Raw genomic sequence first — 15940 nt, 5'->3', positions numbered from 1 at the left:
ATGAGAACTCCAAACTCAATACGAATCAACTCATTGTGCTCCACTGACAGACACTCCGCCAGTTGGTCGATTTATTCTACTTAAGCAAAATTTATTATGTTATTATCGAGCTTTGTCGATTCTATAATATTTTTGTGTATATGACATAATTGTGTTTGACCAACACTTGTTTATGTTAATTGTGTTATTGATTGCATATGTTGTTTATTTTGAGTATTTGATTATGTCCTATTTACGCGAAGGTTATGTTGAAATTTTTATCGGGTCAAATGCAAATTTTTTTAGCTCATTTTTTCGCTGTTTACTAATTAATCATGATTGCATATTAATAAATCGTTATTAGGATAACAAACTTTAATATGTTTGTAGAAAATGATTTGTATTTAAAGAAGAGTATGTATCATGTGAGACCGTCTCACGGATCATAATCTGTGAGACAGGTCAATCCTACACATATTCACAATAAAAAGTAATAATTTTTAATGGTGATCCAAATAAGATATCCGTCTCACAAATACGACTCGTGAGACCGTCTCACACAAGTTTTTGCCTTTAAACAATATATTCGAGAGATAAATGAAGATTTGAAATCCATCATCATATTATCTATAAATACATAAAATATTTGTAGAAAAATTTGAAATCCATTTATGAATACAAAAATAAGAAAAATAATATGAATTTAAATAAATAGAATTTGAAATGGCTAGATCCAAAAGTATCAACGAGGGGAAGCTGTGTGTCATTCTTTCTACAAAAGGAAACAAAATAAAAATGTGGCAATCATATCTGCATATCCTACTTTAAAATTATTTTATGCTTATGATAAATTAAGTAGTCCACGAAAGGAATGAATAGTTGAATGAACACTTGAGAAAAACATCATATCCACGTTACATATATATATTTATATATATATATATATATATTGATCATATATTAATTGTTTATTTAATTTAAAAGTAAATAAATCTACTATTTGAGTGCATAGTAACAAAAATTAAAATATAGTATTGAGACCTGAGATTCCTATTTTTTTTTAAAGAAAGGGAAGGCATTATTATTTTTAAATATTTTTTGAGAAATATTTTTAATTCATAAAATGAAAATAAACATATCTATATTATTTCTGTAATTTTTTTTCCAAATAATATATTTTGAACTCACTTTCTTAACACAATAATTTCTATAATTTTTACATCACTGCCGAAACTATTGTCTTTATAATCATATTCTAAACTAATATGACAAAATGTTAATTTTAAATTAACCATAAATTATATATTTATACAGAGAAAATAATCCAAAATTACCACTCGTAATTTTTTTAATTAATTAATCTTATGAAAAATAGTTTTTAGAAAACATTATCTAGTCGTTTTGAACAGATGGCACAAATATGGGAAAAGCCGCAACCAATCAGAATCAAGTATAGGCGATGAGAGGATTTCAGACAAAGCTTGTCCCCTTAACATCAAAGTGCCTATCCTACAATTCCTACAATTACTGCATCAATTAGTTGTACGCACCACTGGTTCAATGTCGTACTCCTCGGCTAATATTCTTTTGTTTTGATGTAATATGTCCGATTAGTGCAAACGATGAAATATATTTTTATTTTCAATTTAAATTAGATTATAGTATTCGAACATGTTACGTTAAAAGGAGTGTTACCGACCCAAACAGTGTAAAAATACTCTCTGACCTTAGTTGTCCTAAAAGTACAGGTTTTTAAAGCTGATTGTACAAACTGCAGGGAAGTAGTACCGCTCATTCCTTCGTATCGGTATATCCTTGGCGCATCTTCGTCTTATTCTTGGGCTGTTTTCCCCTACAAAAATTCACGCACTGGAACACGCAGTTGGTCTCCAATGGCGCACGGGGGTAGTGCACCGGTTCTACACAATCATAATTCGCTACGCGCCTTGAAGTTCAAGCCGTCTCGCTCTCCGTTCTTCCTCGGAAATCCGTGTCACACCTCTATTTCTTTGAATTTTTCGTCTTATGCGATCGTTTCGTGGAATCATCCGCGTTTGTGTGCTCAGTCGAGGGATAAATGCTTCAGTGTCACGTGCGTTTCGACGGTGCCGGTGGAGTACGCGCCACCTGCGCCGGAGTCCGATTGGCTGAAGGAAATCGGGAGGCTCAAAGCGCTTAGGAAAGACCTGGACGGTTGCAGGACGTTGGGGGAGAAGCTGAAGGTAGTGAGCTCGGACTCTAGGGTTGAGTTGTTTTTCAAATCGCGGGGGAATAAATTTGTGGGGGCGGGTTTGAGTAGATTTCAGCTGTATTTACTGAAATGTGTGGTGGCTGCTGGGCAGGAGCATGTGCTGAGTGAGTTTGGTAGAGAGTGTGAATTGGAGATGAGTTCTGTGAGAAAAGCCCTTTATTCATTGGCGGAGATGATTGAGAATTGGGATGGGAATGGTGGTGGTAAAGGTGAAAGTCTGAAAGGGGAAGAGACAGTGGTTTTGGAGTCATTGCTGAAGATGCTTGGAGAAGTTGAGCAGTTTTATGACTGCATTGGGGGCATTGTTGGGTTAGTATTGATGATTGCTAATGTTATATGTTGTTCTTTTATGCTTAATGCTTATCTCTTGGTTAATATCTGTTGAATGCTTTGCGTTTCTTGAATTTGGGTCAGAAAATGGTCTTGAAGGGCTATAATTTTTTGCAAAGAGAACCGATAATGTATTCCTGATGATTTACTTAAGGCTTCTGAGTGGTTGCATATTACATGTCATATGTTTGAATGCCTTGTCCTTGTTCCAGCAGTAAAGTGCTTTGGCCATTGTCTTATTGTAGAGATGCATGATTTGATTGCTTAGTCGGACGGACATACTTATTTGATCTTGCAAGAATGCGAGCTGTTGCGGCTCATGTTTGCATGCATGTGAATTTAACTCCTGAAAAAGCTAAATGATATTAGTGAAAGCAAAATTTCAATTGTTTTTGTTTGTTATAAACTGAAGAAATTTTGTTGGTTCAAGTCTTGGCACTTTCCTCATTTTGAGACTAATGGTTCATTTTCCTTGTTGGACATCAAGAACTCTCATCACAATGCCGATGTAAGACTTCCTTTTGGGAATTAGAGTTTCTTCATTGCCATACTGAACGATCACATTGCATATGAATGCCCTTGCTCCTAGGCTGGAGACTATTGTCTTCTGTTCAATATTGAGTGCATTTTTTTGACATCAAAGTTTTGAACTTTTAAGAAATCTAAACATTTCTTTACCAGCATAAAACCTATCCACGGATTAAGTTTTTAGATCATTAACTGGAAATGTGTTTTTGCTGCAGATACCAGCTAAGTGTATTAGAACTGCTTACTCAAATACCTCATGAAGGGCGAAAGATACATATACCCCTCCTGCGAACAAACAAATTTTTGGGACGCCAGTTTGTGGAAATTCATCCTCCCACAGTTCTCGATCTATCTGAAAATACTGAATATGCATCTAAAGCTGCTCTTTGGGGAATTGAGGTAAGTGCATAATCATGTGTCTCCCTCCTATTATGGCTCTAATAATTATTTCATGTAAAGAGAAATAACGCATTTCCAGGGTTTGCCTGATCTAGGAGAAATTTATCCTTTAGGAGGCTCTGCAGACAGGCTTGGCCTGGTTGATACTGAAACAGGTGAATGTCTACCTGCTGCGATGCTTCCGTACTGTGGGCGAACTTTGTTGGAAGGCCTTATAAGAGACCTCCAGGTAAGCGTATTTGTCTGATATTAAGAATGAGTGTTTGATAATGCCGATTGTGGCTGAAAAGAAAATGATGAAAACATTTTCCGGTGCAAGGCTAGAGAATTTTTGTACTTCAAGTTGTATGGAAAACAATGCATCACTCCTGTATCTATTATGACAAGTGCTGCAAAAAAGAATCATTTGCATATCACTGGACTTTGTGAGAAGCTTAGATGGTTTGGACGAGGGAGATTGAACTTCCGTATCTTTGATCAGGTTTGGTAGATGTTCTGGTATATCTTGTTTTATTATTTTTTTTACCACATTTTGTAATTTACTCTGTTGATTTCTAGCCTCTCGTTCCAGCCGTTACTGCAGAAGATGGGCAATGGATTGTTGAAAGGCCATTGGTACCTGTATGTAAGCCTGGGGGTCATGGAGTGATATGGAAATTGGCTCATGATAAAGGAGTCTTTAAATGGTTTAACAACCATGGAAGAAAAGGTGCCACTGTAAGACAAATTAGGTAAGCTTCGAACCTTTGGCATTGAAATGAAATTTACGAATTGGATGATACTTGACTTTTAGGTTTTGCAGCAATGTTGTAGCTGCAACAGATCTGACCCTTCTGGCTTTGGCTGGAATTGGTCTGCGCCATAGAAAGGTAAATAAGATATTTGTTTCTTGCTCCCTCAACAATGATGAGTTATTCTGATTGATTTTAATCTGTATTAATTGAAGTAGCTTTTGAGGGCATCATAATTTTCGAGGGTTAATTAAAATGTTCCAACTTTTACCAGTGATGACAAAGTGATTCTCAAGTTGTAACCAAATTATGCTCTGATATTTTTGTCTTCTTCCCTTTTGCAACAAATGTTCTGCCTCTTCATTGCTGGACAATCTCCAATCACCATGCATCCAAGCCTAATCTTGATAATTTAGCTTTATATTACTACGATGAAGCTTAGAAACCGATTAATGCTCTTGTTATTTTTTATTCATGTAGTCATTAATTTCCATTCTTGTTTGTCGGTGATTCTGCCATCACCTCTTAAAATTTTCAGCTACATTTTATTCATTGTCTTGTCCTTGTAATAAATGTTGTCTTGTGATTTTCCAGTAATAAACTTTTGGGGCCTTTTTTTGGGGGTTAAGACTGGTTCCTCATGACAATTTGGTGGTAAAAGTTAGTGGGATTATATACAAATTTAACATCAGAGGTGTTTATACAAATTTAACATCAGAGTCACTATATCTACAGAAATTAGGATTTGCCTCGTGCCAGCGGAATTCGGGAGCTACAGAAGGCATAAATGTATTGCTTGAGAAGAAGAATCTTGATGGAAAATGGGCATATGGTGTGTCCTGTGTTGAATATACTGAATTCGACAAGTTTGGCATCACTGTTGATCACCTTTCTCACAACAGGTACTTTTCTCTTTCCATGTTGTGTTGGATATTATTTATTTTAGTCTAGATAATACTTTTAAGTTTCATGTATTCATATTTCCTTTCTGTTTATGTTTGTCAATAATTTTCTTCTGGGCTTATTTTGAACAGTTTTAATGACCATTCTTATATCATGAGTGCGTATAGTATAAATTTGCAGGTTGTTGCATTATCTGATCATTTTGAATTCCTACCAATGAGTTTCTTGTAGATCTTTGTCTTCTTAAATTAATTGCAATTTTTACGAATATCTTTCATTTGGAGGTGTTTTCTGATGGTTAAATTAAGGATTCACTTTGCAAGGAATTTTATTATATTAAATTTCTGAGTGTTCCTTTATCTCAATATATATTGTTTGTGAGTTATGTTAGCATGGTACAACGCTCATATACATCAGAACCGAGGTGCAGAATTTTGTGGCATCATTTGCTAGTTTCTAATGATTAAATATGTAAACAGTTCCATGCATCAACCTTTATAACTCTAGTAATAGTATATATTAAGGAAAGGCAATGTGGATGGATATTATTAAGCTGTTACCCATAGTCCTAATCATAAGATTAAGAATATTAAGATGCCAAATGTTACAGTAGGTTTTAACAATAAAACTATGAATATTAAATTGCTAAGTATTCTTGTATAAATTTTGCATCATTTGCTATTTTCTTATGGTAAATTATGTAGACAGCGCCTAGCATCGGCCTTTACGGTTATTGTAATATATGTTGTGGAAAGGTAACACAGATGGATATAGTAAGATGTACCTATACTCTTTGTTTCTCTAAGTTTTCTTTTTTGATTTCTTTAATCAATAAATATTAAAATTGAGTATCAAAAAGTGAATACAAATACACTGGCCATTATTTTGTTGTGGTAATTTTTAGCAACCTTGTTCTTTCTTCAGAAATTAGATGCTGGATACGTAAAATGTTTATATCTATTTTCCATTAATCACGAAGAAGTAATCCTGCTCGTGGGCTGTGGCTACTCTCATATTCTCATTTTTTCCCATGGTCATAATTTCAATCATTATCTTGAACAGAACATCTTGGCACTCCTTTCTTGAATTGTTTTCCGTCTCTTAAGTTTGCAGGCTGAGTTTCCAGCCAACACGAATATCCTTTATGTTGATCTACATTCTGCTGAGCTTATTGGATCGAGTAGAGATGAGAGCAGCTTGCCTGGCATGGTGCTTAATGTGAAAAAGCCAATTACATATGTGGACCATTTTGGAATGAAGCACTGGTACAATTTCAGAATTTCATGACCTGTCATTTACTCTGCTGAACTTGTTTAATTATCTTGTGCTTTGGTTACTTGCCCAAGATGGTATTCTATATGCATGTTAAGGGACTGATATCGTTTTGTACTTTTTTCTTTTTTTTTTTCCCCTGGCACTCTGAGTCTTATGTTAACCTGATGCATACCTAACCATTAAACTTCACAAATATCACAGGAACATGATTATACCGATAAATGGTTTTGCCTAAGAGCTTATTGTTTCAGCCCTCTGAGGTTTACATTCTGTTGTTACCTAGGTTTGCGAGCTCTTCTACAAATGATTTTTTAGTATAAGGGGAAACTGATCCAACTATAATGACATCAATACTAGCTTTTTGTGTGTGGATTAAGTGATATGGTAAACTCCATGAAAATGAAAAAAAAAATAGTGGTGTATCTTGATAATTCTACTAAATGCCACTATATGAAAACCTTCATAAGTTTTTTGTTTGCGAAGCAAGCATTTGCTCACAGAATAGATGTATAAAGGCACAAATATAAGAGATATGGAGCGCAGGTGGCTTTGGATCTTTCTCAAGAAATATCGCACGATCTTCGCATTTATGCTCAAAACGATAAGACAAGAAAATAATTGGTGGTTCAAACTGCAACCGTAAAAAAAAAAAAAAGAAGTTTGTAAGAATAGATAGTCATTGATATTTACCTATCAATTTGTAAGATGAATAATTTTAGAAACCTAGCATACTTTAATCAATTACAAGGTTTACCCTAGCTTTCGGTATTTACTGCTATAGTTTTTATTTTTAAACAATTCTCTGTATTTTGACTTGGTAGTGTTTCTGGTGGTCGCCTGGAATGTACAATGCAAAATATTGCCGATAATTTTTCAAACACATTTCCGTCTCGATGTTATAAAGTTGTAGAAGGTATGTATTCTCATGAAACTATTTTAGTTTGTCGTGCCAAATTCCTTGTAATCTATGTTGGAGTTTTTTGGGCTACACAATTGCAGATGCGCTGGATACTTTTATTGTGTATAACGATCGCCGAAAGGTTACATCTTCTGCTAAGAAGAGAAGGGGACACACTGGCAAGTCCCTGCACCAGGTACCAATCATTTATACTCAATTCTGCATGAAGCACTTCATGATTTTTGCTAGGAGACTTGGGCTCTGTTTTAATGAAAGTCATCACACATCTCGTTGTTTTATGTGCATCTTTTCCCTCATGTAGTAAAATTGATAGCTTTCTTAAACCATGAGAAAACTTATTTTAAAGTATGTATCTGTTTCGGACCCTTCTTATTAGAATGATATTTTGGCGTCAAGGAATAGTGACATTTCAAAAGTTTTAGGATAATATTCTGAGCCTTTATTGTACCTGGATTAGAAATCTCTTTCGTTTAGATTATCCAGATATCTTTCTGCTTATAATTCCATGAACTTGCACAAGAAGTTCTTATCACGCGCGCTGAATGTACGTTTGCTCTTGGTTTCCGGAATTTTCTTTTGCCAGATTATGGTTGCTTAATCTAAATCTGTACAATATTGGTATATGGTCTCTAAATCTTACCCTACATTGCAGACTCCTGATGGTTCACTGTTGGACATCATGCGAAATGCCTATGATTTACTTTCTTATTGTGGAATAGAAATTCCAAAGGTATATATTTATATTTTATCTGTGTAATCATATCATTTTAAGGATCTTAAGAGTGCTGCTTGCTAAAATAAAATCTCATTGGACATCATTTTGTATGTAAATGGAAGACATGGTTTCAGAATCAAATTTTTTTGATGTCTTACTCCATGCCATAATCTACTCTGTTATTCAGGTTGAAGGTAATGACGTGTATGTTGATTCTGGACCTCCATTTCTCATCTTCCTACACCCTGCTCTCGGCCCCCTTTGGGAAGTCACCAGACAAAAAGTAAGATATATTGTCACCAGTGTTTTATTCTTTGATAAATTTTGCCTGTTGAGAACGCCATACCTGGAGAGAAGCTTGATGAGACCCAATCTAGTTCTCAGATTGCCTTTATGTTCTATAGATATTTTTTCTTTTTCTTCTCCTTTTTTATTTATTTCCTTTGACCTCAGATGTATTTTTGTTTTCTCGCTACAGTCAGGAAGTTGGAATTAATGTAGTGCTCACTTGTCTGTCATTTAACTGACTGTGTTCTGGTTGTCTTTTTGCTTGCCAGTTTCAGGGCGGTTTCATTTCAAAAGGTTCTGAGCTACAAATAGAGGTTGCTGAGTTCTTGTGGAGAGATGTTCAGGTTGCATACTTGTGTACAATCAGTATATGGTTGCCCTATCTATCAGTTTGCTATTTCTGATAAAATGTTACTTATTTGCAGCTTCATGGGAGTTTAATAATTTCCTCTGAAAATGTAATGGGCTCAGCCACAACAAACGAAGATGGTGACCCTATACTCCAGTACGGTAGGAGGTATTGTCTTCAACTGTATAAATGATTGGCATTGTGTTTTGTATCAGAAAATAAAGTACCACTTGTGCAGGTGTGCGAAGTGCAAATTAAAAAATGTCAAGGTACTGAATGATGGAATAGATTGGAGTTATGGAGAAAATTTGTATTGGAAGCATGAGGTGCAGCGGTTTGAGGCCCTTAAGGTCATACTGCATGGAAATGCTGAATTTGAAGCAATAGATGTTGTTATACAGGTCAGTTTGAGATTTTATCAATATCTTCAGGGTAAAAATCACCCTCTTGCATCAGATACTTTATTGATTTCAAGTTGCATTTAACAGTTGTAAACTAATTAGATTATCATTATCAATTTCGAACTATCACATTTTAAACCCATATACCATGTAGGAATATATTACACAATTCTCGAACACGCATGCTTCCATTTTCGAGTGAATGAAATATTTCAACATGTGTCAGGGGATATTTTGGGATGACTTTAATGCTTACAATGTCAAATGGTACATTAACAAGTTTGTCAGGATAGAGATCCTAGGTAGGATGTTTAGAGGGCTTTGATGATCAGATTGAAAGATTAAACTATACTCCCCAATTAAAGCCTAAAATTTCAATTTGAGCTTGCAATATTCAGTTTACACTTATATAACATAAAAAAGAGTAGGTCTCTTGTGAGACGGTCTCACGAATCTTTATCTATGAGACAGATTAACCTTACCGATATTCACAATAAAAAGTAATACTCTTAGCATAAAAAGTAATACTTTTTCATGGATGATCCAAATAAGAAATCGGTCTCACAAAATACGACCCGTGATATTGTCACACACAAGTTTTTTCTTATAAAAAATGTCAAATCCATTGCAAATAAACTTGTACATTTAAAATGCTTTATGATTCCAAATCCTCAGTGTCTCTTATGGGGAATGTTTTTTATACTGGATATTTACAAGCAGTGGCACTAGCAGAGTTTTATTGTAATCTGTTTAAACGGATTTATATTATTTTTTAATTTGATTCATTGTATAAAATGACTTGAAAAATTTCAAGGTTCTTTCTCTTTTATAAGACTTGTCAGATCCCTCAATGAAGATTACACTCTCTGACTATTTTTTCAATGCTACAATTTAACGTCGTCTTGTCGTGCTATCTTGATTGCAGTAGCTGTGGAAATGAATGTGTTTTACCAGTCGAACTTTGGCTGGGATGATCTATAGAGTGTGTAATTGCTGTAAAACAAGAAGGAAAAGACTGAGAAATGAGAATATCTGTGAATTGGTTAGACTAGCACCCACTAAGATGGTGTCGGAATTCAATTAATGAGATCTTTAATTATAAACCTAAAGAAAGTGGCTAGCTAAAATCACATGAAAGGGGTCATTATGAAGAATAAACATTTTGGTCATTTCTCTGGAGAAACATATGATGAGCTGGTTTGGAAAAAAGGAGGGACCCTGTGGAATATCGAGATTGGATTAATTTTTTTAGTTTAGTTCTTACAGTCTTGATTAATTTGACATCTATTGTGTGTTTTTCTTGATCATCTCCAGTTTTATTGTCTCTAATGTGAGCTTCTGAACTGTTTTTGCTATATCCTCTCCCCAAAAAATATTTTCTTGTTTGCTATGTAGCTCTGTAAAATGCTGATTCCAATTTTTTTTATGAAGGGCAATCACGTGTTTGATGTTCCAAATGGCCACAGAATGCAAATAACATCTGGAAAATCAGGTTCCTAGAGCTCTACGCCTCTACCATTAGTGTCTCTCAGTTTATATGTTTTAGTAGCAGCTGATATCTTTTTCATGGACAAATTTTTTCCCTAGAAAAATTAGGGTACTCCTATCCATATACTAAAAGTACTTATGGAGGGAAATACCTCCAATAAAGGGAGCAAGTCATGAGTGATAGAGACGGTATATAGGCCTAAATAAATTTAGACTGTAAAACAAAAGACGAATATATGACACAAGATTAAGTTCTATACAAACCTAATATTAGGAAACCGAAGAGTTTCCACTTCAACGACCATATCCTTTGGTGATTTAAAGCATCACTTACTTGATGTTGTATTATACTTCAGGTATTAGGTTCTGGGCACACAGTGTGAACTCTTATGAATTCTTATAGCTTCTATCACTATTTCTGTTAATGTTTGTGTCGCTGTGTATGCATTGTTGTAAAAGCTCTCATCAATTAGATTCAATGTTCCCGAGTTGAAGTGTGTGAATCACTTGTAGAAGTTTAAGCGTCTGGACTGCTTCATCAAATGTTATACCTGGAGATTTCAGCAAGTTTTTACTCGGCCCAAATCTGGCATCTAGACATCCGTTAGTATCAGTGGTGCGATGAATTATTCTCCATGGATGAATTATGACATGACATTCTAAGATTTTCATTTATATAATCCAGAATCATACAATTATATTTGAAAGCTTGTATTGATGGACTTTAATTGAGGGTACAAGACTCGGTTCATATCTGAAATGTCGAATGTGTTGAGTGTTTTGTCTGTGACATGTCCTCTCAAGGATTAAATCAACACAATAAACTGGTTGTTGGATTATCACAGGCTCTACGGACACATTCTCTGCACCTATCTTCTTGAACATAGTTTTTCTCTGTTGCTATTCTCATGCAAAATGTGTCTGCTTTTCTAAATTTTCCTCCATGATACCTGGAGACAGTAGAGCACCCAACTCACTAAATAATGTCTGGACTTTTGACCCAACGATGAGACTCACTATATGATAAATTTGTAAGAAACAAGATGATCCTCTAACGAGGCCTTAAATAAAAGTTATATATATTCAGGTTACTGCATCTTAAATAAAGATCACGTCTTGTATCTAATTGACTAAATCTAAACAAATATCTAATCATATAATCACTTTATATATATTTATATTTAATTTGTGTCAACCATTTACGTTAGGTGGTGGAGAGCCATGCCAAATTGGAAAGTGTAGGTGTCCCATATTATTTTTGTTAAGTCATGATTAATATGAGTGTAAAAGAAGGATAACCATGTAAACTGGAGCACCGTTGACCTTCTCATTTGGTGTTTTCGTGTTTTTGGAAATGGTGTTGTCTGTTTATGCTGTTGAGAATCTTTCCCTGTTATTTGGAGTACATTTTTTTACCTGCATTGCCAATCAAATATTTCGATGTAAAAGCAGTTCTTACTCATTATATTTTTTTGCTGAATTCAGGTTTGGAGATCCAGTTGAAGCCTATTGAGGAGGAATTGATGGACAGTGGAACATGGTTTTGGAACTACAAAATTACAGGGACGCATATCCAATTAGAACTGACAGAAATATGAAGATATCCCCCACCTTACAGTTCATATTGTGAATCACAGTTCACAATACTTGTTCTTCATTTTGGTCCTTCGCTGGTTGGTTGAACAGAAGTTGAACCTGCTCCAGGATCATATCTTTATGTAATATAATGTCGACTGACTGCTTGTACGACCCCAAAAGGTCACGGCTGTTGCTCTTGTAAATTACTTGCAACTTGTGTAAAGAATACTTTTTTCCTATTTACAGAAGATGTTCTTATTTGAGTCAAATATCAGAGTCGATTTTGTTTAGCCGTTCCAACCATCCTGGAAATTCCACCCTTCTCTCTCTCTCTCTCTCTCTCTCTCTCTCTCTCTCTCTCTCTCTACAATTTTGCACAAGTTTTCTTGCTTCAAGTCTTTACGGTGGCAAGCAATGCTTTAAATGTGTAGTTGACCATTCTGTTAATGTCATTGTGTCATGTAAATTGATCGAATTAGGCATTCTGTTGACACATTCGCTTGTTGGTCTTTATTGTGTTAGTCTCTACCATTTTTTGTCAAATTCTTTTCAAGATTCAGGTGTATACAGATTGCCTGAATTATGTTTAAGACTTCGGAAACAAGGAAAAACAAATGTATTTGGATGGTGACCCCGTGTTTATTCCATTTCTTCAGCAGAACATGCTCTCAAAGAGGTAATTACAAATTCAAGAAACTAGTCCTTCAAAGCTGTACATTTTAGCAAGTGATGTACAAAGAATGGAAGAGGATATTATTTGATAATCACATGATCTATGTTCAACAGGGTGGAGTTCTATACACGTATAATGTACAAATTGCCCTGAAGATGTAATTGGGTGTCATCGAACAGGATTTGTAATCTGAGTGCAGTGTCTGTTCAAGATTCTAAGCAGAGCATCGGCCTTTCGTCTAGCTTTCAGTGACCCTTCGGCAGCCAAGTTTTGAAGAGAGGGAATGCTGCGTGGATTTATTAAAAGTCTCCGAGCAACATCCTCTCCTCCATCCTTACAGAGCCCCAGGAGTAATGTTATTGAGTTCTCCTTTCCATTTGAAGATCCGAATCTCATAAGATCGACAAGTAGAGGTACCAACACCCTGCTCTTCCTCATTTCTTGAAGTCCTTCAGTGCAACGCATAAGAAGGGTGAGCACAGCTAAGACGTCATCCGTGATTCCTGCTTTATCATCTGTCAAGAGGTTTATAAGCAATGGAACTGCCCCTGCCAGTGCAATCTTTTCCCTGTTGACATTAAAAAGTGCAAGATTGAAGAGTGCTGTTGCTGCATCCCTTTTACCAGATGTAGTTCCTTCTCCGAGGAGCCCCACCAGACCTGGAATTGCTCTTGGATGAGAACCAAAAGTTATCTTGTGTTCATCTATTATAGTCAGGCTGAAGATTGTTGCTGCCGCGTTTTCTTTTGCCTCCATTGTTTTCCCTGAGTATAGGATGTCTACTATGTTATCGATTGAACCAGCTGCCATAATCAAAATCTTGTTGTTCTCATATATGGAAAGGTTGAGCAAGGCTGTAATGGCATTTTCCTGGATTCTGGAGTCCTGAGATCCTAGCAAAGTGACTAGAAATGGAATGGATCCAGCCTCGGCAATTATTTGTCGATTATTCGTTCCAGTTTTTGCTAGTAAACGAATCTCATATGCGGCCTGCCTTTGTATGTCTGCTGATCCTGTCGCTAGCTTCCCTACTAAAAATTCAGCTGTAATTTTTACTGCGTCTACAACAGCTTTGGTTGCTGAAATGTGGTCAGTGATTGTCTCACTTGATCTCCTCTTATTACTTGTTTGATCTGTATACGAAGAGGAAGAAGCAGATTCCATAGGAACGTTATTCTCCTGGCACCATTGGTGTATCAAACTTTTCATCGCATAATTTGGTATAAGAGCCATGTGGATCAACCTTTGCCCACTTTTCGGGCATGTGTGATGCCCTGAATTTATCCACTGGGCTATGGAATTCCGGTCATAAGTATGTCCTGATGCCACAATGACAGGGTCGTTCATCAACTGGAGTGAAATTGGGCAACGGTATTCATCAGGTATGCTGAACCACATGGAATGAGAATATGATGTATCATTTCGATTGTTCAATGGCATTTTTCGCTTCTTTACATCCTCTTGATTCTGTGGATGTTCATCCTCTTTGAAAATCGCACTTTTTGTGATTGAAAGCAAAGTAATAATGTTGTTGATATTAGAAACTACAATCAACCCACCTGTGCCTGCTTGCTTCTCAGCTTCTGCAGTTAGTTTTGAAATCTCATCTTTATATTCCGAAGGACTTCTCAGACCAATGCTGCTCAGAATTTCACCAGTTCTTCCGAAGTCAACAAATCCTTTGTCCTTTCTATTTCTTTCTTTGTAAGTGATGGTTAGTTGAAGAAGCTCATCCCTTCTTTGAATCTCCACAGGGTCGACAAACAATTGAACTCGTTTAGCTTGCTTGTGAAGAAGTTCAACCTGCTCTCTGGTATCTGTTGTCAAGTTAAGCAAGCTCAGAGGTAAAATAGTAAGTGCACTTCCCATGTCTCTTACTACAGCATAAAATTGATGCGAGATGTGTTCCGTTTGCATGAGATTCCACGTAAGACTACCTTCTCTGCAAGTTTCCATCAAAACTTGGACTCGTTGAATGACAGAATTAAGCTCCGCAAGGCACAAGATTGAAGAAGGTGGAAGTGGTTTATCGATTTCTTGAATCTCTTCAAAAAGTGAAGAAAGCAACCCGATCCTTCTGACCATTGTCGTGACGTTTTTCATCTGCACGAAAGGGATAGTCTCAATCAATGTAACTTCATTCGAAACGAGAATCAACGACTCCAGCAATTCTCCTGCAGGATGAAATCCTGTGGAAACCATCAGACGAGGATTGATTTCACCCATGGCTTCACATTCTTGTTAATTATTTCAGTCCATATTTGTCACACGGATCCATCTTTCATTATCATTTATTTACTTGGACAAATCTTGATCAGTTGGCTACTCAAAATTAAAGTAATCGAATGGATGGTTGACCCGTACTTTTTGTACAGTTGTGTAAATGACAAGAAGACGGCTTCTGGAAAGCGATGTTTGAAATCTTGAGCTGCTGCCAGTTGGAGGGCATACCGGCCTACGGGGTTAGTCGTATTCCCTTACAATAATACTAGGCACCAGGTGAGGTTGTATTTGCTTTCAGTCTTTGGTCATACATGAATTATCAAATTTTTGTAATCTATAATATTGTTGACAATGCTATGTAAGAATAATTTGTATTGCTGTCCCTTTGTATTCTCACAGCGTGTAAGTCTACTCCCAACTCCATTATTTGGAAATCCTAGTGTTATAAATCGAACTTGTCTTGTTTTTTAGTTAGACCATAGATTTGTTATAATTTAATTTCGAAATCGATCTCTTTCTTAAATTTGGGACCGTGGTGACATATGAACTATAAATCATTGAGTAAGTCTCTTGTGAGACGGTCCTACGAATCTTTATCTCTGAGACGAGTCAGCTCTACTGATATTCACAAGGAAAAATAATAATCTTAGCATAAAAAGTAACTTTTTCATGGATGACCTAAATAAGAGATCTCTCTCACAAAATACGATCCGTGAGACTGTCTCACACAAGTTTTTGTCTAAATCATTTACTACATTGGATTTACTTTTATATAATTAGCTGATTTGTTTGTGTCAGATATTTCGAATTTGAAATGACAGGAATTGTCAGATGCCACACAGTAGTAGATTCAGTATTATTCTGGGAACAGGAAATGTGTGATAATTCGAACGGACAGTTTTGGATATAA

The 15940-nt window shown here is 35.8% G+C and overlaps 2 protein-coding genes across 2 annotated transcripts; one reads left to right on the top strand and one right to left on the bottom strand.

The window, feature by feature from the left end:
• Positions 1 to 1807: 1807 nt before the first annotated feature.
• LOC140804960 (UTP--glucose-1-phosphate uridylyltransferase 3, chloroplastic) lies at positions 1808 to 12397 on the top strand. The gene is made up of 17 exons (XM_073161127.1): positions 1808 to 2539; positions 3304 to 3487; positions 3567 to 3716; positions 3807 to 3968; positions 4046 to 4218; positions 4290 to 4356; positions 4954 to 5120; positions 6228 to 6386; positions 7218 to 7309; positions 7396 to 7490; positions 7968 to 8045; positions 8218 to 8313; positions 8588 to 8662; positions 8744 to 8835; positions 8906 to 9068; positions 10500 to 10560; positions 12042 to 12397. The coding sequence occupies exons 1-17, from the start codon at positions 1872 to 1874 to the stop codon at positions 12152 to 12154; spliced, it is 2595 nt and encodes an 864-aa protein (XP_073017228.1). The 5' UTR covers positions 1808 to 1871; the 3' UTR covers positions 12155 to 12397.
• A 523-nt stretch (positions 12398 to 12920) lies between these two features.
• Positions 12921 to 15499, bottom strand: LOC140804961 (U-box domain-containing protein 1-like). Its single transcript, XM_073161128.1, has 2 exons — positions 15172 to 15499; positions 12921 to 15044 (listed from the first exon to the last, which is right to left on the bottom strand). The coding sequence occupies exons 1-2, from the start codon at positions 15254 to 15256 to the stop codon at positions 12976 to 12978; spliced, it is 2154 nt and encodes a 717-aa protein (XP_073017229.1). The 5' UTR covers positions 15257 to 15499; the 3' UTR covers positions 12921 to 12975.
• Positions 15500 to 15940: the final 441 nt, after the last annotated feature.

This window comes from Primulina eburnea, chromosome 11 (assembly GCF_022965805.1).
Source record: "Primulina eburnea isolate SZY01 chromosome 11, ASM2296580v1, whole genome shotgun sequence".
Lineage (NCBI taxonomy): Eukaryota > Viridiplantae > Streptophyta > Magnoliopsida > Lamiales > Gesneriaceae > Primulina > Primulina eburnea.
The sequence above is the reverse complement of the archived record's forward strand: the minus strand, read 5'-3'. Positions and strand labels throughout refer to the sequence as shown.